The sequence below is a fragment of the Emydura macquarii genome, unplaced genomic scaffold (genome assembly GCF_026122565.2).
Source record: "Emydura macquarii macquarii isolate MOO-44397 ecotype Brisbane River unplaced genomic scaffold, CSIRO-AGI_Emac_v2 contig_318, whole genome shotgun sequence".
Lineage (NCBI taxonomy): Eukaryota > Metazoa > Chordata > Testudines > Chelidae > Emydura > Emydura macquarii.
In genome coordinates, this window is record NW_027130455.1 from 4,493,552 (window position 1) to 4,518,198 (window position 24,647).

Below are 24,647 nucleotides of genomic sequence, written 5' to 3' on the forward strand. Positions count from 1 at the left end.
GTGATTAAAGGAAGAGCCGGCGCCAGCCTTTTGCTGGGGGTGGGGAGGATTCAGGTGGGCTAGACAGAAAATTGGAGAGGGACTGCGCTATTGGGCCTGCAGCCGCTGCTCTCTGACCATACAGCTGTGAAGGCAATGCCACTGACAGCAGCAGTGGAGAAGTAAGGGTGGCTCTGCCTTCAGAGCTGAGTAGACAGAGAGTAGCGGCTGCTGGCCAAGTGCGGACCTCTGAAGGCAACACTGTTGCCAGCAGCAGCACAGAAGAGTGGCAATGCCATACCATGTCAAACTTACTTCTGTGTATCGTTTGACCTTTGCTCTGGGAGTGACGGCTAAAGCAAATTTTGGGATGGCAATAGCCCCCGCAAGTCTCCCATCCGTAGTGCCGCCCTGTTAAAGGATTGGAATACATGTCTTACAGTAAGAGACTTAAGGAACTCCATCTGCTTATCTTAAAGAGAAGGTTAAGGGATAGCTTGATCACAAAAGGAACAAATATTTGATAAGAGAGGGCTCTTTGATCTAGCAAAAGGTATAACAATGTACAAATGAGGGGAAGTTGAAGTTAGACAAATTCAGACTTGAAATAAGTAGCAAATATTGAACAGCGAGGGTAATTAACCACAAGAACAATTTACCAAGGGTTGTAATGGATTCTCCATCACTGGCAATTTTCAAATCAAGACTGGATGTTTTCCTAACAGATATGCTCTAGTTTATACAGGAATTAATTCAGGAAACTCCTATGGCATATATAATACAGGATGTTGGAAAAGATGATCACAATGGACCCTTCTGTCTTATTATCTATGAACATATAGCAAACTTTTCATGAACTCCATATATATTTATTTTTTGAAACCCAGGACCTTCTGTCCAGCCTTTCCAGATCCCCCTCCTCTGTGTTCCCTGTCAGACCCTCCACTGGCTTGGGTTATATAAAAAGGTACTTTTCTACACCCTGCCTCTCTGACTGTTCAAGACTTAGCCAGCCAAGACCAGTGCCCTGTTATAGCTCCCTAAAGGTGACTTCATAGAACCATATAAAATTAGGGTTGGAAAGGCCCTCAGGAGGTCATCTAGTCCAACTGCTTGCTCAAAGCAGGACCTACCCCAACTAAATTACCACAGCCAGGGCTTTGTCAACCAGGCCTTAAAAACCTCTAAGGATGAAGAATCCACCATCTCCCTAGGTAACCCATTCCAGTGCTTTATCACCCTAGTGAAAAAGTTTTTCCTAATATCCAGCCTAGATCTCCCGCATTGTAACTTGAGACCATTGTGCTTTGTTCTGTCATCTATCATCACCGAGAATAGCCTAATTCCATCCTCCCTGGTACCCCTTTTCAGGTAGTTGAAGGCTGCTATCAAATCCCCTTCCCGCTTCTCTTCTGCAGATTAAATAAGCCTAGTTCCCTCAGACTACCCTCATAAATCATGTGCCCCAGTCCCCTAATCATTTTCGTGCCCTCCAATGGACTCTCTCCAATTTGTCCACATCCTTCCTGTAGTGGAGGGCCCAAAATTGTACTGAAAACTCCAAATGTAGCCTCACGTGATGAATGGAGGAGAATAATCACTTCTCTCGATCTGCTGGCAATGCTCCTACTAATGCAGCCCAATATGCCACTAGCCTTTTTGGCAACTAGGGCATGCTGTTTGACTCATATCCAGCTTCTTGTCCACTGTAACGCCCAAGTCCTGGTTCCCAGTCTGTAGCAGTGCATGGGATTCTTCCATCCAAAGTGCAGGACTGTGCTCTTGTCCTTGTTGAACCTCATCAGATTTCTTTTGGCCCAATCCTTCAATTTGTCTAGGTTATTCTGTTTCCCATCCCTACCCTCCACCATATCTACCATTTCCCCAAGTTAGTGTCATCTGCAAACTTGTTGAGGGTGCAATGCACCCTATCATCCAGATCATTAATGAAGATGTTGAACAAAACTGGCCCAGGACCAACCCCTGGGACACTCCGCTTGATACTAGCTGCCAACTAGACACTGAGCCATTGATCACTACCCGTTGAGCCCGATGATCTAGCCAGCTTTCTATCCACCTTATAGTCCATTCATCCTACCCATACATCTTTAATTTGCTTTAAAGAATACTTTGGGAGACCGTATCAAAAGCTTTGCTAAAGTCAAGGTATATCATGTCCACCGCTTTCCCCACATCCACAGAGCTAGTTATCTCATCATAGAAGGCAATCAGGTTTGTCAGGCATGACATGCCCTTGGTGAATCCATGCTGACTGTTTCTGATCATCTTTCTCTCCTCCAAGTACTTCAAAATGGATTCCTTGAGGACCTACTCCATGATTTTTCCAGGGAGTTGCCCAAGGCCACAAAAGGAGGGAGTCATTGTCAGAGCCTGGATCAGGAAAACATGAACTCATGGTTTTTTGTCAGGTGTTCTCATCAATAGACTCAGAGACTTTAAGGCCAGACGAGGCCATCATGATCATCTAGTCTGACCTTCTGCACATTGCAGGCCACAGAACCTCAACTACCCACTTCTGAAACTACCCACTTCTATAATCTTTGACTGAGTTACTGAAATCCTCAAATCTTGATTTAAAGATTTCAAGTTATGGAAAATCCACCTTTTATTCTAGTTCTTAAAAGCAAGTGATCTGTGCCCCAGGCTGCAGAAGAAGGAGAAAAAAACCCAGGGTCTCTGCCAAACTGATTTTGGGGGAAATTCCTTCCTGACCCCAAATATAGCAATCAGAGAGACCCTGAGCATGTGGGCAAGACCCACCAACCAGATACCCGGAAAGAATTCTGCAATAACTCAGAGCCCTCCTCATCTAGTATTCCATCACCCACCATTGGAGATATTTGCTAATAGCAGTCATAGACGGGCCATATTCCATTGTAGACAATCTCATCAGACCATCCCCTCCATAAACTTATCAAGCCTTAAAACAAATAAGTTTTTTTGCCCCTATTAATCACCTTCGAAGACTAGTCCAGATTTCACTCCTCTGATTGTAAAAAACCCAATTTCTAATTTCAAGGTCTAATTTCAAGTCTAAATTTATCGATAGCTAGTTTATATCCCTTTGTTCTTCTGCCAACACTGATGCTTAATTCCTCTCCTTCCCTATTGTTTATCACTCTGAATTATTTATAGAGAGCAATCATATCTCCCTTCACGCTTCATTTGGTTAGGCTAAATAAGCCAAGCTCTTACATCTTCTTGCATAAAGCAGGTTCTTCATTCGACTGCTCAGCCTACTAGCACTTATCTGAATCTGTTCCAGCTTGAATGTATCTTTCTTGGAAGACCAGAACTGCACAGATTCCAGATGAGGTCTCAGCAGTGCTTTGTATAATGGTAATAACAGTTCCCTGTCTGTCCTGGAAATACCTTGCATCATGCATCCTAGGATTGCATTAGCCTTTTTCACGGCCGCATCACACTGGTGGCTTCAAGTCATCCTGTGTTTGACCAATATATCCAGATTTTTCTCCTCCTCTGTCACTTCCAACTGGTTATTCACTGGATTATAGCAAAAAAATCTAATTGTTAGTCCCTAAACACATGATCTTGCACTTTGTGCTATTCAATTTCATCCCATTTCTATTACTTCAGTTTTGAAAGTCATCCAAATCTTATTGTATGATATTTTAGTCCTTCTCCATACTGGCAATAGCTCCCAACTTTTTTAATCCACATATTGTATTAGCACACTCCCATTTTTTGTGCTGAGGTCCTAAATAAAAATGTTAAATAAGACTGGTCTCAAGACTGATCCCTGAGGAACTCTATTAGTAACCTCCCTCCAGCCTGACAGTTCACCTTTCAGTATAACCAGTTATAGTCTCTCCTTTAAGCAGCTCCTTACTCATCTTCTGATTCTTGTATTAATCCTCATCCTCTCCAATTTAACTAATAATTTTGCATTTGGAACAACTGTATCAAATACCTTAGTGGAATCCAGGTAGATTAGATGTACTGCATTTCCTTTGTCTAGAAAATTGGTTATCTTCTCAAAGAAAGAAATCAGGTTGATCTACCTCAATATACCTTTTGTAAAACCATGCTGTATTTTATCCCAATTACCCATTTACTTCTATTTAATTAATTCATTTAATTACTCTTTCTTTGAAAATTTGTTTTAAGACCTTGCATACAATTGAGGTCAAACTACGAGGCCTGTAGTTTCCCAGTTCATTTTTTTCCCTTTCTTAAATATAGGAATTATATTTTTAATTCTCCATTCATTGGGTACAACCCCTGAGTTTATGGATTCATTAAAAATACTTGTCATTGGGCTTGCAATTTCATGTGCTAGTTCCTTTAGTGTGCTTGGATGGAGATTATCCAGGCCTGCTGACTTGCTCCCCTTGAGGTTTTTGAGTATGGCTTCCACCTTGGATGTGATCATTTCTACTTCTATATCCTTGTTCCCATTTAGCCACCTGTTACTGCCTCCAAGTTCCTCATTATCCTTATTAAAACCTGAGGCAACATATTTGTTTAGGTGTTGCCATACTTTGACTATCTTTACTCCACCGCGCCCCCCTCACCCCCCCATTCTCAGTGCTTAGCAGTCCCACTCTTGTTCCTTGTTTTCTTTCTATTTATATGGCTGAAGAACCTTTTACTATTGGTTTTCATTTCCTTTACAAGGTCCAACTCTGCTTCCATTTTGGCAGATCTCACTTTTTCCCTACATTTCCTGACTTCCAAGAAGTAGATTTCCTTTATCTATACAGCACATTTTTAATAAAGAAAAATGGAGATTATAGATGATGATATTGTTTTGCTGAAGAATAAAGAATTATTGAAATGTTTAATTAAATATGTGCAGGTAATTATACAGGAGATAAAATATGCTCAACATGGCAGAAACTACAGTATGCCTGTTTAACCTGCCTATCCCTGGAGCAAGTAATGTGTTGCCCCAGACCAGCTAGTCACCTACATCTGCTGCAAATGTCCATGTACCACCAGAGGTCTTACTGTCTTCTGCATGTACAGCATGGACCTGTTTGAGCAGAATAAAGGTGGTGCTCTTTCAGGTTCTAATCCTATCTAAGCATGATAGCATAGACTATTATCTGGAGTCCCATTGACTTCAATGGACGTTTACACAGGCCTGCAGATCTGTATTAGCAATGTATGAGACATAAATGGGATCTTATTTTTAATATTGATGATGCTGTAATATAACACGACTTATGCATCCTAACAAGGCTGTATTGTGTGAGATGCTGAACACCATCAAGTCCCAAAGTGATATGCATCCTCAACTCCTACTACAATCGAGAGGCACTGAGCACTTTTTTGAATTTGGACCTGAATTAGCACCAGAAAGCAAATAAATAAATAATGCAATTAAACACAAAGAAAACTCATTCTGTGAGTTTTTGTTATTTTGGGAGGGGAGAAAGAGTCGGACTAAGTGTTTATCAGACACATCTTTTGACAGATAATTAGCAGACTGAGTGAAAGATATGTACCCTTTCCATGGATGTCAGTAGTATGTTTGTAGAATCAATATTTTAGTGCAGCAGTGTCATTACTTTACATGGTGTAATTCTCTATGCATTGCCCCATTCTGGCCTTTTTTCACTGTTCCTTTTCCCTGAGGAGTTGGGAAACCATTTTCATTTGCCCCAAAAATTAACTTTACCAAACAGGTGCTAAGCATAGTTATTCTGGACTTTCAAACTATACAACCCATTGTTATATCTCAATAACCACACAAAATGCACATTCCATCTCCTAAAAGTAGAATTGAACATTTCTAATGCTTTCATATATACAGGATCAAATCCTGTTTCTACAGAACACATGAGTATTCCCATTGAAGTCAATGGGATCAAGGCAGATAGTATTTTGCTCAAAGCACAGTGGTGACACAGTAAATTTATTGACAGCCCAAACCCTGCTTTCAGTTAAACCAGTGCAAATCTGGACTAAATACACTGACTTCAGTGGAGTTAGTTTGGATTTACACTGATGTAAGAGAACAGAATGTGGCCACTGTGTTTGAAATTGTACAGTATTTTCTGGAAACTTCAAATGCAGCAAGAGAACTAGGCAGCAGCTGCATTAATATTGAGATAAAATGAGAAGCAACTTAAGTTTCTTCTTTACAGTAATAATTAAAACAAAAAGGAAAAACCAAAGTGAAAATATGAGAACTTGAAACAATTGCATTATGCTGTCACTTATCAAAAGTTTTACGCTCTCTGAGTTTCCATTTTCTAGTTTTGTGGATATTTTCTGATATTTTTATAATTCAAGAGACTTTACTGCTCCCAATCAGTTTCTGAATCTGCAAATATACACTTTAACAACCCCTTTTTACTATTTGTAAACACTTTTTAATAACTCTTCAAAGTTTCTAAAGCATTAGAAAGGCAGTTAATGAAATGATGCATGATCCTTTCCCTGATAAAACTTTTTTTCTCTCTTCAGATAGAATTGTAAAGTGTTTTTATAAGCCAGCTTGAAGTGAAATTGAATTGTATGGAATGACTGATTGTCAAGTACATGTGAACAAATGAGGTGTTCATTTTATTCAGAATCCATTCAAGGATTTCTTGATATTTTTATTTAATTTGCTTCATATCAAGGAGCTAAGTTTCCCTTTGAGACACATCACTAAAGAAATGAAAGATTAATAAAAGCCAAGATCCTACATTCTTGCAGAGTTTGACATAAAACCTTAATGTTATTCTGCTTCCTCCTCACAGGAATGTTATGATGGGAGTGTTTTTGTCACAAGCTGCTCAGTCCCTGTGGCACTGCCTATAAATTGAAAACCCAGGACAATGATTGGTGTAGCAAGAAAAAGATAAGTCTCCTGGAGGACACTTATACCAAGGAATAGAAACTACATAAGGCAAGCCCCCCCCTCAAAATACTTAAAACAAATCCAACCTACATAACTCTTCCCAATAAGTTCTTGATAAATATGCTGATTAGGGAAGTGGACTAACCCTGCTTTATCACAGAACTAAATAACTGGCTGGCATAAAAGCACCAGACCTCAGAAAGCTGTGCACTTTTTGGGGCTGAGTAAACACTTGACAAGGCAGAAACGAGTCATTTCCTTATTGGAACCCAGAGGCGTGAAACTGCACACCATATTCAGAGACACGGTGCTGCAATTAGCTAGGTAAAGATAAGGAAATATTTAGATACCTGGACATTTGTTTTATTGCCATCCTTCATTTCTTGTTTGTTTGTTATATTTATTCTTCAGCCCTATTTTTCTTCACATATTACTAATAACTAATTTTCTTTAATGAGCAGCTTTTTCCAGGGGCAACATTGTTCTGTATTATTGAGTGATAATGTATCATTGTTACTTTACTTCAAGTTCTGTCACCATCTTTCCCTTAACGTAATATTTGTCAATAGGATAAAGAGAATATAATCTAATGCAATTTAGGCCTAAAAGAAAATAAACTATTCTACCAACGGACAGCTTTAATGGTGATCTTAGAGATACAAAGTCTTGCAAAAATATCAGTGTTCTGTGACACTATTGTATAGCTGCATTGTATGGAAACCTAACAATAAAGGGAAGTATGACATTCCTGAAATAGGGAGATGTGGTAGCTCACTCCCAAACATTATCTGAAAATTCCTGCAAGGTATGTTTGTAGAGACTGCACAGTATGCTGGAAATATCTGTTACAATTACAACTGGCTTGGAAACTGTTCTTCCATCCTGTGAAAATTATTGAGATTTCCATAATTTTCCAGTTCCACATCAGGACAAACCCAAGTATTTTCAAAGTTTTTTGTGAAAAATGACACATACAGAGAGAGACCACAGAATAGTCAATAGGCCAAAGTCCCTGCTCTGCCTGATTCATGGGGACTTGAACTTTAGTCTCCCACATTACAGGTGAGTGGTTTAACCACTGGGCTACTATCCATTTTAACATGGGAGTCTCTCTCAATCTCTCGTGTTGGAGCTGTTCCACTTTATACGGCTAATTGAATATTAATTGAAACAGGGATACAGATCTGGGTCTCCCACGAATCACCTAACCATTCGGCTACAGAATCAGTCTCCCTCGCTTTGGTGCTTCCTCTCTCTCATTCCTGTGAAAAGTTGAGCGGCGTTGGACTACTTGACATTTTTCCAGTGAAAAAATATTTTCTCAGAAAATTCCCAACCAATTCCAAGTACAATAAATGGTCTCAGCACTGAGACGCTTGCACAACCATGCAGGAATTTCTGGTAATCTTTTAGCTCACTCCATTGTAGCAAACAAGTTTCTTCATAAAATCTAAATAGATGCAAAACAAAACCTGTATGTAAAATGGCAATGGAAAATGTGTTCAGGAAAAAGTTCATCTCTCTTCACAGACTTCGCCAATACTATTGCATAGCTCAGAAGCTCAGGTAATAAAAGTTCTGTGACAGTTGCTTGAGGCTGGTATATATTACGCATTTGACATTTAAGAATTTCCATGCATTTTTTCTTCGTGAATTTTGGGTATTTGCTTGATAATGATTATTCCCTTTATCCCAATTTCCCTCTTCCATATTTTAGGTTGTACTGAATATCCCCAAACAGTACACCCAATATACTGTAACACTGCTGATGATTCACATGTTTAATTTCTGTATATCTTGCATACAAATGAAACACAGATAGGTCAGGGTATGTGTAAGTGAGTGAGAGAGAAAGAGAGATTACACCATGAATTTTAAAAAACAGTGCAATAAAATCCTAGATCTTAATGACAAGTGTTTCCTTTTTAATCCATTTAATTATTATATTAAATCAAGTCATCATTCTTAAAGACCACTCTTTGAAATGTTCTTACAACACAGAGATATTTTTAGTGTAAAACAAAATGAGAACCCCACTATGCATTGTATTTTATGACTTGCTTCAATGCTTATAGGTGTTCATATATGTGGGCATGAATCAAAGTATGATAAACTGCTCAAATGCATTCCTGTAGAACTAGAAAGCAGCATAGGATACCTTAGAAGGCAGACAATACTAACAATTATAGATGTGTTATTTCTGCTTCATTTAAAATAAAAAATACAAGATCAAATTGCATTTTTATTATTTTTAAATAATAAAATAAAAATTTAATATTGCTATAATAAATGTTGAATATTTAACTCCAAAGCAGCTAAAAACATACTAAAGATATTAGGTCAATCCTGTAAAACATACACAGCTCTTTCAAGAATACAAAAGTGCCATCATTTACATGAGAATGTGACTTACTTTCACAATTTCTTACCTTCTATTTTATTAGAACGTTATTGCCATACAAGGCATACTACTGGAACTTGACTTCTCCAAATTTATAGATATAAGGATAACATTTCCAAAAGTGTCTAAGTGACATCAGAGCCTAAGTCCCATTTTCTGACATGACTTAGGTATTTACGGTCAAAATGATGCCTAACAATGCAGACAGTGTGACTTCTAGGAATTTCAAAAGTGACTAAGTGAAATAAATGGAAGTTAGATGACTAGGTGCATCTGAAAATCCCTCTAGTCCGCATTTTTAGGTGCCTAAATTATTTTTAAAAACTGGTCCTTAGTATCCTCAGTCCTACTGAGTTTCAGTGAGATGTAGACTCCTAAGCCATCTAGCTGTTTTTTAAAATTTTACTGATAGACAATTATTTTCAAGGAAGACAACTACATAAGTGACATCAGTGGGGGATCCTGGATGTTCAGCACTACTGAACATCAGGTACATATATAGCTGCCTAAATACAGATAATGGTGCCCAAATTTAGGCACCCAGCTTGAATATATAGGCCACCACATTTTTTGTTTACTGAAGTAAACACATGCATATATATTGAACACAATAAAATCATTGCTTTCAAATCATCTGTTTTATTCTGTGTTTAAGTGTAGCCTAGTATGTTTTAACATTTTTTGCTCCCATTGCTTACCATCATTCCGCAGTGTAAGTGGTGTAGGAGGACTCAGAACTCTGGCATTTGTCACGGTGTTTTTTACTAGGCAGATATAGCTGCCAACATCAGATGTTTGCACCTTGGAGATGTAGAGATTTCCTGTCTCTTGGGAGATGAACCGTCGGCTATCTTCTGCCACGAAAGATGGGAATTCGTTAAATACCCAACTGTAGATGATCTCTGAGAAAACACAAAAAATAAAGCATTAGTTATGGAAAAATACAGTGAGTGTTAGGAATGAACAAACTCAGAATATGCTCAGAAGTTTGTTTGAAATAATTCCACAAAGTCTGGAACTGAAGCTTTTTCAAACCTCATTCCTGGAACTCTTACAATCTTTTTTGCTAAGATTTTTGTTAAATCCTAATTTGGGAAATGATATAACAGATGTCCAATAGTTTGGCTGCAATTCTTAATGAGAGGTATTCAATTCACAGAAAGAAAAATCATGAAATTCCACAACAGGATCCACAAAACTGCAGAAAAATATCACATAGGTAGCACTCTGTATCCTATGGGTCATGCTAGAAATAATGCAGGAATTTTTTTTTATTCATTCAAATTTTTAGTAAACTACAGAAAAAGAGCTCCTAGTCAATTAGAACTGGCTGAATTTTTTCCATGGAAACTGTTTTTTGACTAAACTAATTTTTTTTTTCTGAAAAATGTCTGCTTTCCATGAAAACTTACTATTTTTAATTTAAAAAACTGAACAAAATCAAATGTTTTGTCTGAAAACCAAAATATTTCAGTTAGGATATGCTGCTACAGTGCTTCGTGGGAAATGTAATTTGGTCACTCATGTTCCTATTCTCCTAAATAGTTTGGGTTGTCTGGCTGGAATACATCTCCCATGGTGCACTATGGCCAGGGAATCCCTGTGATGCACAGCCTCCCTTCTCCAAGAGAGGTGACCATTGTGCATCTTGGGAGAAGTAGTCTGTCCAGGAACCCCAGCCTATATTGAATGAGAATATAAGGATTACAGACTACACATGTATGATGCATTGAGCAGCATTTCCAAATTAAAATAGCCTTTGGCTTTTTCTGTTCTTGTTTTAATTTTCATTGAAAAAAATCAACATTTTCAGCAGAAAAATATCTCATTTTCCAATTAGCTCTACCTCAAATTCTTTAGGTGCTTGGACCATAATATAAAAATACATGAATAGATAAGCATAATAAAAAAAATAGTCTCTCTGCACCATATTTATTATTTTCAGGGGTCAGTGTATTGTGAAATGGGGATCAGATCCTCTAAAACTTCAGTTTAGCCCTGGAGAGACTTCCTCCTCCCCTAAAAAACTTTCTCCCAGGACTCTGGATTGACCTTTCCATTCCTCCCACACCTCAGTTACCTTCTCAAGACCCCATGAACTCTTGACTCCTGAAGTACATTATGGTACACCACTACCTTGGAAGTTTAGGATCCAAGAGTTGGTTCAGCCCACCCCAGCAGCCATCAAGTGTGATCTGAACTTCCACTGTTCTCCTGCCTCTGAGGAATCTGGAAACCCTTCCAACCATAAGGCTCAAATCCCAAGGAGCAAAGCCTGCCATAATCTGGCCCTATATAATTTGATTCCTGTCAAAACCTGGCAGCTCTGAAGTCCCTGAAAATGATAGCAAAAAAGTATTAAACAAACTTTAAGCCTGGGGTTCTTAATCTTAGTTTCTTATCCATCCCAAGAAAATTTGTAATTTTCCCTTTAGACACCAAAAATCAGTCATAGGGGGAAAATGCATCAAGTGTTACGGGGAGAAATTTTTAGGATTGCCAAACCTCCTGGATTGTCCTGGAGTCTCCTGGAATCAAAGATTAATCTTTAATTAAAGATTACGTCATGTATTAAAATCTCCATATATATATTGTGATGATTCAGGAACTCTATCTACATACAATTTACAGATTCTGGTGGATATTGGGGCCTATTTATGTGCATCTGCGACAGACGCAAACTTTTTGAATGCAGAGCCTGTTTGCCTTCTTGTCTTTTGCCACAATATTAAGCTAAAACCCACAAAAAGTGACAGGATAAATTTTTGTGCCTGGCTAACAAAAGAGGGCTAACAAACGGAGCACTCTTGGACAAAAGATAGCTACTATACTGGGCAAACCATTTTTTCAAGTCTGAACTCCAGGGGAGAAAGCAACAGGTGATCATCAGGTGGGGCAATTTGATTATCTGATGAGGGAATCACATGACAAGGGGGAACTCAGAGGGACTCCCAGAGACAAAGGAGGCTTGGCAGAAGAGAAGAACAGAAGTGCATGCTACAAAGCAATCCTTTTTAACAGGAGGACCAGCCTCCCTGTAGAGGAGAGAGAGAGAAGCTCTGTGTATGTTTGCTTCCACTATCACCTGTCCCTGAAGAGGTGAACTGTAGCACTCACAAGGTTGGAGTTCTGGGAGAATGTAAAGCTACAGGAGAGTCGGGGGGTCAGCGCTGGTCCAGGGGCTTTATGGCAGTTGAGCTGCAAGGTCCCATTTATGCAAAGAAGTAACAGACAGACTGCCTGTACCCAGGAAGTATGCGAGGCAGGCCAATGAAAGAGACAGCGTTGCAGCCTGCTAAGACCAAGGGAAGCTTAAGATCACACCGGGTGAGTAGTGTCCAACACAGGCATGCGCACACACTCGCTCACTGAAGGCAATAGGATTCTCACTGATTTAAGCCTCTTCTACATTTGCCTTTGGATTTTGCCAGTTCTGATTTAGAAGACATAAATCCTTCTCTACTTGCATCCATGATGTTTTACTCCTGTTTATTTCTTCTCTTCCATTATATCATCCTCTCTTCCCACTTCTTTGCTTATTCTTCCCTGCTGAACTTGACACACCAATATTAGTTCTGGGGCGCCTTTTTTGCTGCACTCTTCCTCATGACTTCCAGTTTTGTCAGGATTAACTCTAAACACAGTAATGCCAAGACTAGCTCAGTAATATAAAGTCACTGCTACTGCTCCAAGATATAAATTGCTTCACTGTTACAGACTTTCAGCCACAAATTGCCTGAGCTACTGTCTTCATACTTCTGCTAAGGCTGAAGTCAGTAATCACACATGAATCAATGTCGTTCTATCATAGATCTTTTTCACTGTGCTAAAAATGTTTCATTGCCCACAGATGTATTAAGGAGGTTGGAGAATGGGTGGGTCAAAAGGGTTAGAAAAACCTCCCCAAAATTTCAAAAGGTCTACATTTTCATTGGGCCTATGCTTCTAATGATAAGGGAGAAACTAGTATAACTATGAATCCCACACATTGTTCTGCTGTGCCAGAACTATGAATAGTGTGGAATGTATCACTATATTAGCTAAATGTATCCAATTGCCAGGTATACACTACTGAATCCAGCTTTGTGGAGAAATTCCAGTTATTACATAGGATATCTTCCTGTTATGGAGGAAAGGGAGTCATGGGCTACTCACAAATGGAAAAGCAGGATGGCCAGTCAATCAAACAAAGTAAGCCAATCAATAAAACACATGAATAATAAACCTTGGAGAATACAGCCAAAGGGTAAAATGGAAATTGTGATGTTGAGATGAAGGACAAAATGTGAATTGTTGGAACCCCACATCACATGACAGATGAGGGACTAGGAGGGGATGAGTGGTCAGTGTGAAGAGTATTACTCTGCAGACCTGGAGGCACACATTGCAGATTTTTTTTGTAAGACTCCACTTGCTACATGGCTGTCTATGCCAATGATGTCAAACATTGGACAATATACCAAAACATATGATACCAAAGGAATATGAAAGGTAACCAGACTACACCAAAAGTGGTATATTTTCTTTTCTTGATATAGACATAGTACATTAACAATGTTAAAGTAAGTTAGGTTGCAAAGTCAAAATCAGGCACACAAAAGGCTTGAATCCCTGCATAGACTACCTCTCCTAAGATGCACAAGGGTCACCTCTCTTGAAGACGAGAGGCAGTGCACCATGGTATCATCTGCCTAATGGCCTAATTAGCCTCTTAGTTCTCTTCAGCCCATCAGACACAGGCCTCCTCTGGAGTAATTAATTAGAGTTGCAGTGACCAGTAATCTTAATTTTGTCCCCCTGTATGTTCAATAATAAGGAAAAGGCAATAAAAGACAATATCAGAATATATAGATAGGCAGAATTAAGTTTATGAAGATAGCCATAGATCTGGCATTTCCTAACTTTTAAATATTTGGCTTTGTGACCTCCACACAACTTTATCTTTGTTTTTTGTATGCCATTTCCTCCGTTTTTTTAAAAGGAAAAGTGTAAAAACAAATGTGATTGCATGTGACTGTAATGAGCTCACCATCAGGAATCATCAGCAGGGTACGAGCCCCTCAGCCTTTAATACTCTGGCCCAGAATTCTGCCACTTGAATTGCAAGACTCAACATATAAGATAACAGCAAGAGACAACTGTTATCCGGAGGGGGAAATGGGCTGACCACACTGATTTTTTCACTTAAAACCTTTATTCGTCTCTAATTGTAGTTCTGAGGGGCTATATAGGATCCTGAGGTACCCGGGATTCACAGAGAGCTGTAAGAATGTTCAGAAATTCCTGCCACTTGCAATATGTCTCAGGGAAAATACTAATAAACCCAAAATATTTCTCTCTGAAAATTTCATTGCCACATGGTGCTATGACGCTTTTTCTGGTTCCAATGATTCATGACAACATAAAAAGCTATAAAGCGGTGATGAAACACACAGTTTCAAGGAAAATACACAGGTTTTAATTGAAGACACCTGTTATCAATTCAAATGGAAAGCAATCAGTCTCAGTTAATTGCTATGGGTTAAAGGCCGTTCATACCAGCTGTAAAGTAACTATCACTATGGGCTCACTTTCTACCCACATAGTACAGAATCTACTTAATCAGTACCCTGACAACACACCCACTTAATTATTAATTTATTAATTAGAGTGCTTGCCAGGAAACAGATTCAAGGCAATCCATTTCAGTGACTCTAAGCAAATGGAACATTTAGTCTTAATAGACATGCCTGGGATTGTGTCTGTAAGGATTTTTTCAGTGTGCCACCTCTAAAATGATGTTTCCTAGCAAAAGAGTGATTTGTAAGCTGATAAGGGAAACAATAAAATCATTTCCTTTGAACTTTCATCTAAAACTCAACTGAAGGCTAGAGTGCTCCTGATACTTCTGCTTTTCAATTAGGAAAAATAAAGTGTTATGTTTGCATGTCTTCCGCTCACACAGGTGTATTCCCACTGACATAAGTGTAGTTACTCCCGATTTACACCAATGTAAGGGAAACTCTGGGACCACCATTTTGAATACCCAAGGGGTTTTGCATGAGGTTTATGGAAACATCTGAACTTTCAGGTGCTTATCCAAATTTACTTGACTTTTGAACTTTCATGGACACATTTCCCACTGTAAAGCTCTTTGTGTACTCTGTGAAGATCCCCTGTCCTATTTTGGCTGGTAAATGATGTTGTCACTGGCACTAATATTGTAAATTCTGCCCAGCTGTAGGCCAATAAAAGGTCCAGCTCTTCACAGGTGTTTTACCAGCAGAAAAAGGTCTCAGCTGTTTGTGGATTTTTGTGGAGGCAAGAGTAGGGGGGGCCCTGTCACACAAACCAATAGTTTTAAGCTGACAAAACTAGATGGATGGTCTTGCAGAAGTGATTTTATAAAAGGGTCTTAGGACGTCTACTGCAATTAGGGGGAAATGGGCATACCATGACACTGATCCATTGTAGAAATCTCTCAGATTTCTAAATTTGCAGTCATGGCAGGATGGCTAGAAGATAAAGCAGTGGCCTTCAAGCTCTGGAGTGTTAGCTTGGTCCCAGTTTGCAAGCCCATGGAAGTTAAAATTTCAGATTTTTCTTTAACCTCGTGACTGCTGCTGAAAGTTTCTTGCATGTCCAGGTAGAACATACTTCTTTTCCTGCATGTACTAGTATAACGTATCACTGCAGTGATTTCAATGAAATGTTAAAAAGTGACAGTAGCCAACAAAGAGAGTGTGGGGGAGAATCAGCAGCTACAGCATTCACTTTACAAAAAGTTATTGGTTACTTTGTAGGTCTGACTTTTTATTTAAAAACATAGGCACACAAAAATGCTCTTAAAATAATAATAAATTATGAAAAGATTTATGTTTCAACCAGCCACACAATCCTCTTCCTAGATCTAATTCTTCTGTATGGAACTATTTTGGAAATTCCCCTATGAAAAGGAAAGAAATAAATTAGAAAGAATGCAAAGATCAGCTAATATAGGAGGAGGCTTGGCGACTCTGAGAAAAGTTTAAAGGAACTTTAGTTACATAGTTTTGAGAGAAAACAAAAGAGATATCCAATAGCTCTATAAAATTACTGGAGAGGAAATAATACAAGGACAGGGAAGACTTTTTTGAGACTGTCCAAGAATACATTATAAGAAATAATGACCTTTCACTAAGGGAAGGCAAGTGTACATTAGATGTCTTAATAAGCAATTTGACAATGGAACAGCTTGCCAAGAGAGACTGAAACATCATCAAATGGAAATCGTCAAGAAGAGATAAATAACACAATCAGTGGAATTCCATAGGGGATAATCTACACTAACAATATTACCTCTCTCTCATGTAGCACTTTGCATCTGTAGATCTGAAAGTACTTGACAAAGGAGGTATCATTATCCCCATTGTACACATGGGTAAACTGAGGCACAGAAACATGAAACAACTTGCTCAAATTCATGAAGCAGGTCAGAGCCAGGAAACCAGACCCTGCTTTCCTCAATCCTAAACCACTGTGTGATCCACTAGGAGAGAATGGCTCCCCTTAGATGGAGGGGTTGAACTGTGTGACCTGTGATGTCCCTTTGGTCTTAACTTCTTTTATTAACACTGCCATCTGCTGCTTTTTTCTATGCCATTGGCAACAATATATGAGGACACACCTTAGAAAAAATTTGGTCTTTAAAGATACTGTATGCTACTCTTCACAAAGCCTGTGTCTGTATTAGGAAAATTGGGACCTATAATTTACCACCAGTGTGACAGCTCTAGTGGTAGCTATGGTAAAAGTTGTAGTGTAGGCAAAAAAGACCTGTCATCCAACACTGCTGCACAGCTCCACCAGTGGAGACAACATTGGAAGCTGTAAGGTAAACAGACCTCAGGCATTTTTAACACCATGAGGTCTAACCCAAATTAGAACAGGGTAAGAAGACATGCTGGTAAAAATGCCTGAGGCCTGCTTATTCTGCAGTTTCCACTGTTGCTAGCTTTGAATTCCCACTCTATATTTTCCTACAATAGACAAGGCCAAAAGTCATTTGCACCAGCTTTTATTCCTAACTCTCATTATATAACTGAGTTCTCGAGTCGTTACAGTGAATCCTTCTCTAAATTAGGACAAGCTTGTAGTCTGCTACCGAAAGAAAGAAAGAAAGAAAGAAAGATGAAAAAACAATGGCAACATATTTTCTATGTTTATCTTTAAGTATCAGATAGAATTTCAGACACACATGGGCATGAGCCCAAACTTGCGATCCAAGTATTTATCTGCTTTGAATAGGTTCAGAATCTAAACCACACTGCTGGTGAAATGCTAAATAAGCCAAACTAGAACTCTGGATGTAAATACACAATCCCCTAAATTCAGGAGTGTCCCAATATCAGGATTGCATCCAAGCTCTGCATCTCAAGCCATTTTTATTTGACAAAACACAAAACTAAGACTGGGTAAATAGTATTCACATGCTTGACTTTATTTATGTTCTCAAGAGGAAAAGGAAAGAAGTTTAGTTGAAAACAGAGGAGAGCTCTGAATGTTTCAATGTGTAGGAGTGTAAATATACTAAGCTTATTTTTTATTTTAATAGCCATCTATTTTATTTTTAATATGACATCTATGTCAAACACGCAAAGATGATACAGAGCACTGCCTTGAAATTACAGTCTACAGACAACACAAAACAAACATTTATGTAGATACAATTAATCAACACACACAGGAGAACACAAAATAAAAACAGAAGAATTATGAATTATAAAAGGGAGCTGTAAATTGGCATTCTCCGGGGATACAAGGCTAAAGCAGTTGTCTGCCAGTAAGTTCTGTTATTTACAAAGTTTTGGTGTTAAAGTGATTAAGTCACCATGGTGACAGTAGAGCTGGCATTTCTTTTTATGAATGGCCAGCCTTGTTTACAGAAATCTCTCCCAGGAGCTCTGTATCTGTTTTTTGAAGGTCATTTGAAAAAGCTTTCAAAATGCCTCACTTATTTCCATGTTTTATCACGTTTTTTAGTGCACCATGTGCTTGAAAATCTGGGTCACTAAGTGATGAAGCAGTGAAAAGAGGAGATCTATCTTCTGCTAAGAAATTTATGATGGAAATTTTGTTTACAGTCATATCTTTCAATGATTTTTGTAGATCCATTTTCTCTCTGCTTGACAACAGTAATTCCTGAACTGTCACTATTTGACATATTTCCCATAATGGATAATGCAAGAGACCAAACAAATCAGCATATTTGGTGCTGTAACATCATGTTTAGACATATCATCTTTCCGAGAAAGCAATTTTGGTGCTGTGACAATGTAAAAAACATGGTATTGTCATGGTGGGTTATAAATAGATAAAATCAATTGAACTATCCACTCCTATGACTGGAGATACCTGAATATTCTCAGATTTGCCTGATAGCTTTTCTGATGGGAAATTCCATTTTTACCCTGGAAATCATTCTAATTTGCTGCATCAGGCATAGGATGGTATATATGTTTAATAACTACTTAACATTGATACATAAAACTCTATAGTTGCACATGGATCCTAAACATGTAGTAAGTCTGATGCTTAAATGATCTCTTTTCCATTTTATAAAGGTAAAACATTCACATGCAACCCTAAATATATTTTCCATAGAACTATTATTTTGCTGCGTTTAAGCTTTTATTCCAAAGACACAAAAAAATCCAATTTCTTCTTAGTTTTATCATCTCATCTGGATGCACTGACATATGAGGACATAACCTCTCAAACATCCAGAGAGGTGAATATATTCTTCTTCAAAACATATAGATTTTCACTGATTACCACAATTCCACAAGGTGGCAGTACCTGATGAAGAAAGGGGACTGATCCCTATTGATGGCCAAAATCAGAAACAATCTGGGAATTTTATCAGTTCTGCGTCAGCCGTTTGTTTTTGTTTGTTTGTTTGTTTTTAGTCATTCTGCATGGAGAGTTGCATTTGCTATATATAGCAGCAGACAATATAATGAGGCACTTCAGCTGCTGACATTCCCTTAACATTCTATAGTGAACAGTATCTAAGCAAAACAAACAAGCATAAAAGCAAATAAGTACTCAAATCCTTATTTTATCCCAAGCCTCATTTTAAACTTTAGCATCAGACTTTCTATTCAACCGTCTTTAGCTACTGAGCACACTTCACATCCATGGAATGGGGAGGACTCCTATCAGCTAAGATGAATGATAACAGTGGGCCTTTCCCTTTGTCCTCCCATTGCAATCCAATTAATAATTTTTGGTGCATTGCTTTGTGCTGCTGTGGTTTATTACCAATCCTCATTAATCCTCCATGCAAATCTTTAATGAAAGCAATTTATTTGTTGCATCACGATGCACCCACATAGAACCAACAGATATTGTCTATTTATCAACTAGCAGTGAAATTGCTTCCTTTCTGCTCTGTGGCTTCTGTATCTATTGCTCACCTGCCTGAAAACAAAATTCCACCATCCACGTATTTGTCTTTGTTCAGGTTTAATTACTGTGATAAATCTTCAAACATTTCCTTTCCTATAACCAGATACAGCGACATTGACTAGCACACTGTAGGGACAGATTCTGCACTGGCAGAGAGGAAAAGTTTAGCAGATGACCTACAAAGGTTTTTCTCTCACCATTTTCTATCCCTTTATGGAAGCTGGTGAACCACATTTTTCCATTTGGCACATGAAAACAGGTAGCTAAGTAATGACACAAATCCTGCAAACACTTGAGCCTATGTGTACTGCTGCTTCTACTAGGACTAGACGGAAAACAAGATTTCTGTTCCACAGAAAAAAATTGAGCATTCAACATCTGTTTTCATTCTGCACTGGAAGGAAAAATAAACCTTACAAAAAAATTGGAGGAGGAAGGGGGGCGGGAGAAAGACACCCCCAGAACAGACAATAGCCCTAATAAATTGTTAGGGTACTTGTGGGGATATAGGAAACTCAGGTTCAAGTCCCTACTCTGCCTAAGTCACAGCAGGGACTTAAATGTGTGTCTCCTACACACCTGTTGTTATAGGGTGGTCCATCCTGGTGAAATGTTCATTAAAACTGCTGTTTCTGCAAAAAGTTTTAGTTTTGGCAATTCAGGATTTTTGTGGAAAGATTCCTGACCAGCTCTATTTGTTTCTCATTCAAACATACAGACTTCAAAGGAACTACACATCATGTGTAAGTGTAAACATGAGAGTGTGGGCAGGATTGGGTGCTGTATTACTGTATTGGGTGCAGGATTACTAAGGCTGTATGTTTATTATGACCACGATTTTCATGTGAAAAACATTACCTTTTTTTCCCCTTCAACTAAAAAAGTCACACTCTTTGTCCCCCTTTTCTTTGGAACAAGATATGTTTAGAGATGTCAAGAGAACTATAACATCATGTAATTCAGAAATGTATAAATACTTCATCAAATTTAGACTACCAGCATTTTCTATTTGGTGTTGTCTTTTAAGTTATTGACAGCTGTTTAATATCTTTTAAATGGGAAAGAATATTGTGTGCCATTAACTTTTCTTCTTTGTATACTAAAATTATCACTCTTCTTATTTTATTCTTTGAATAAAAACCCCCACATTTTTTGCCATGGTAAAACCACTAACCTTACCACTTATTGTATTATCTTCTTCACAATAATAATCACCTATCCTTCAGGAACACCAAGGAAGTTATTTAATGTTTGCAAAGCGCTCTGAAAAATATACATCTCTGCATGAGTGCAAAGTATTATTATTCCCTGGCCTGAATGTTTCATCACCCAGTAAAAAGCTCAACAACAGATAAAATATTTTTTCTCTTATCCTCTGCCTTTTCCCTTTCACCCATCACTTCTCTGTCCCATAGCCTCTGCTCCGATACTTAACAATTCTGTGGTTTCCATTTCCCCATCTTCCTACTCTCTCCATTCCCCTTCTCCTTTCTTCATATTTTAGTCTCCTGCAGCAATGATCATGGTGAAAAGTCATACACCACAGTCTCACATGTTGTATACCAGCATAATGTTGTATAATATGGGAGCATAACATTTCCACCCACACAGGTGCCAGCAGATTGATATATTTCAACGGTGTAATACTCAAAAGAGTCGGAAGTCTGAACATGAACTAAAAAGACAATTAAAACAGAGGCAAAAAAGACAACCGTGACAGGATGATTTCCAGCACAAAAGCCACTGGCTTATGCCTGAGAAATATCCAAATACATCTCAAAGTGAGATCTATGTCAAATGGGGAAATGGAGAAACACAGATGGATGAGAGTTGCTGAAGATCGCCCCACAGGCCAGTGACTGAACCTCGGGCTTGAGAGACCCACTAATAAACTAGGCTATATTGCCCCTCCCTCCCCTGTAAGTCTCCTAGAATGTGTTTCCATTTCCCTTGTTTCATATACCACAAGTATATGGCCTTCCAGTCCTCATGGAGTTGTATGGATGTACACTTAGGATGGTGGGATGCTTGTGAGTATTCTCCCTTGCACATATTTATATTCCCATTCTAAATCTGATTTCCAAATCCTGAAGCAAAATTAGGAGCATAAAACACGGCGTACAGCTGTAATGGTTATAAGCAGGAAAATACACAGCTGTTCAAGATGAAAAAAGCCTATTAGGTCATCTTGTCCAACTCCTGCATGGTGTATTTTCTAGTTTTAAATATCTCAAACAATATGTGAACAGATGCATCAGACAATATCATGAAGCTGAACAAAAGACAGCCTTTTAGTCTCCCTAAAAAGTGACAGTAGCTCTTCATGACAATTACTAAAGACACTGTAGAGCCCCAATGGGGTGGGAAGGAAGATACATATCAAAGTGCCTCCCAATGCCAATCTTGCTGTTCAGCCATATGTTAAGCAAAATATCATTATCAGTAACATCACCAATGGTATCTGACAGTGCGAAGACAGGCCTCACCTGATTTTACATATACACAATATACCACTCAGTCCAGGTTATCAATGCATCCTATGGAAACCCAGTGAAATACTTCCATCCATCTCTCGCTTGTCACATAATTGTTATTTAGAGATAATACATAGACTTCTGTTCTCTTACTTCCAGCTTAGGGCACTGTCTCATGATTAGAATCTGTCCACTCACTCCTTAGTAGTCAAAGTGAAACCTGGTGTGTGTCTGTATTTTTATCACACAGAAGAAATGTTGATGTAATACTAATCACAGGCCATTTTGCTCCCTCCTGTGTTGAGCCCTTGTGTCGCTTTGAGCGTATTGGTTCAGATTTTCAAGGCCAAACTTGTTTCAGAGCTGAAGGATGGGTTTGTGGTAAAGTCACGGTACTGATACTCTGCAGATGTGAGTTCAACTCTTGGTGCTGCTGGAGATTTGCTGGGTGACTTTGGGGACACTCTCTTAATCACTATGTGCCCCTGTAAAATGGGGAAAATAGCCTTTCTTCCTACCATTGACCTGCATTGTGACTGTAAACTGTTCAGGGCTCAGACTATGACAGGGAGAGCGAGCGCGAGAGAATAGACGTGTTCAATTCCCTCTGCCACAGATTTACAGTGTGACTTTGGGCAAGTCACTTAGGCCAAGATTTTCAAAAGTGATAAGTGATTTTAAAGAGGCTGGGTGCTTGACATTTTCTAAAAATCAGGCAACTTAATGGAGTCTCAAATTGGGAACACAAACTTGAGGCGCTTTTTAAAACGGGAGATAATCAGATTTTTTTTAAAAATCAAGACATATTTTCAATGAAACTTCATTTTGGAAAAAAAAACAAAAAACCCAAGCCCTAAAAACCAAAATGAAGTATTTTTTTAAATGTCAAAACATCCCATTTTGATATTGTCAGAATAAAAAGTTTCAATTTTGGTTTCAAAATGTTTTTTTTTTTAAATGAAATTAACTATTTTATGTAAAAACATTTAAAGGATTAAAAAGTCAAAATTGGAAAAATATATTTTGATCGACCCTGAGTTAATTTTTGGGGGAATTTCATTTTTTGAGAAATTTTGAAATGGTTAGTTATTGTTCTGTTTCAGAAGGAAAAAAAATGGAAATCGCAGAATTTTCCACAAAACAGAAAATCTGGTTCCCATCTAACTCCACCTAAAATCACTTGTCAATTTTGGATATCGACCTTAGTCTTAGTCCTTAGGCCTTAGTCTCTCTGAGCCTCAGTGGTTACTTCTCCACCTCATATGGATATTGGGAGTATAAATACATTAAAGATTGTAAGGTGCTCAGAGTCTATTATAATTGGGGCTTCATAAGTACCTTAAATAGACAAACAATGTCAGCTGGAACATTTAAGTGTTATAGTATCATAAATAATATTAATGTATTTTGCAAATTTCCCCATGTGTATCTCCAAATTAGGATATTCCTATGCATCTTGATATATACATACATGCACAAACCCCATAGAGCGCATGAACTAGTCGAGCATGACCCCAAATGACTTTTTTTCAAAACTGCTAACAAACTGAAAAATCCATTATTCACCCAGATCTACCCAAGAGTCACATAGTGTACATTGCTAGTTTACTGCTATGTATTCTCAACCTTCTGGTTGTGACCTATGATCCTTGTAATGCACTCAAACATAGACACCCCTTCCTTGTATCCTTCATGCTGTGATATATATCACAGTTGCTGCTTGCACCCTTGTTCTTCCTATCTAATCTTCCTCTCAAACCTTTTCTGTTTCTCTTCTCTTTCTCAGCTTACTTTCCTTTCCTTTTTAGTTTTTATATTTTTGCCCATTTTTCCTCTAGGCATAGCCAGAACTAATTTTTTGGCAGGTCCTGTGGTTGACATGGGTGGTCACAAGCCTTGTGTCACAAGTGAAACAGAGGCTGATAAAAATGTGAGATGAATTGCTTAAAATCTGATTGAGTGGGCCTGTCTCACCTGTAGCAACACCACTGTTCTTCCCCCTTTCTTAGAAAACAATGGGTGAAAATCTTGGTCCAATTGAAGTCAATAAGAATTTTGCTATTGATTTCAGTGAGGCCGGGATTTCACCTAATATATTCCCTCTGGGTGGGAAAGTGGGAAAAATTCATTATCTCTGCATTCTTGGCCCACATAATCTCTTGTGACTGATCTGAGTGCAGTGAAAGCAGAATGGATTTGGTTAACTGGTCCTGCTAACATGAATTTGTCTGGTGGTCAACTGCATTTTGGGGCTGTGGCAGGACTAGCTCTTTATTGCTAACACACCATCTCCTTCTACATTTCTCTACTCTCTTACCCCATCTCCCCACTGTCTAAGCTCTAACTTTAATTGCAAAAGAAAGACAATTCCATCACAATTATATTTTAATATATCTGATAAACAAAATTTACCAGTGACAGGTTGTTTGCTGTAAGATAACTGCAGCACCACAACAGGAATTTTATTAGCTTGTTAATGAAGTTCTCCAACATGATTTTAACTAAGTTGGAAGATAGCATGAGAGCAGAG

The 24,647-nt window shown here is 38.4% G+C and overlaps 1 protein-coding gene across 5 annotated transcripts in view; it reads right to left on the reverse strand.

Annotated features, from left to right (window-relative positions):
* CNTN5 (contactin 5) overlaps positions 1–24,647 on the reverse strand; it is a 645,973-nt gene that overhangs the window by 232,342 nt on the left and 388,984 nt on the right. For all 5 annotated transcript variants that reach the window (XM_067567931.1, XM_067567926.1, XM_067567939.1 and 2 more), the window contains one exon: positions 9,914–10,117. In XM_067567931.1, the coding sequence (XP_067424032.1) occupies positions 9,914–10,117 (204 nt within the window). The remainder of the gene's footprint in view (positions 1–9,913; positions 10,118–24,647) is intronic.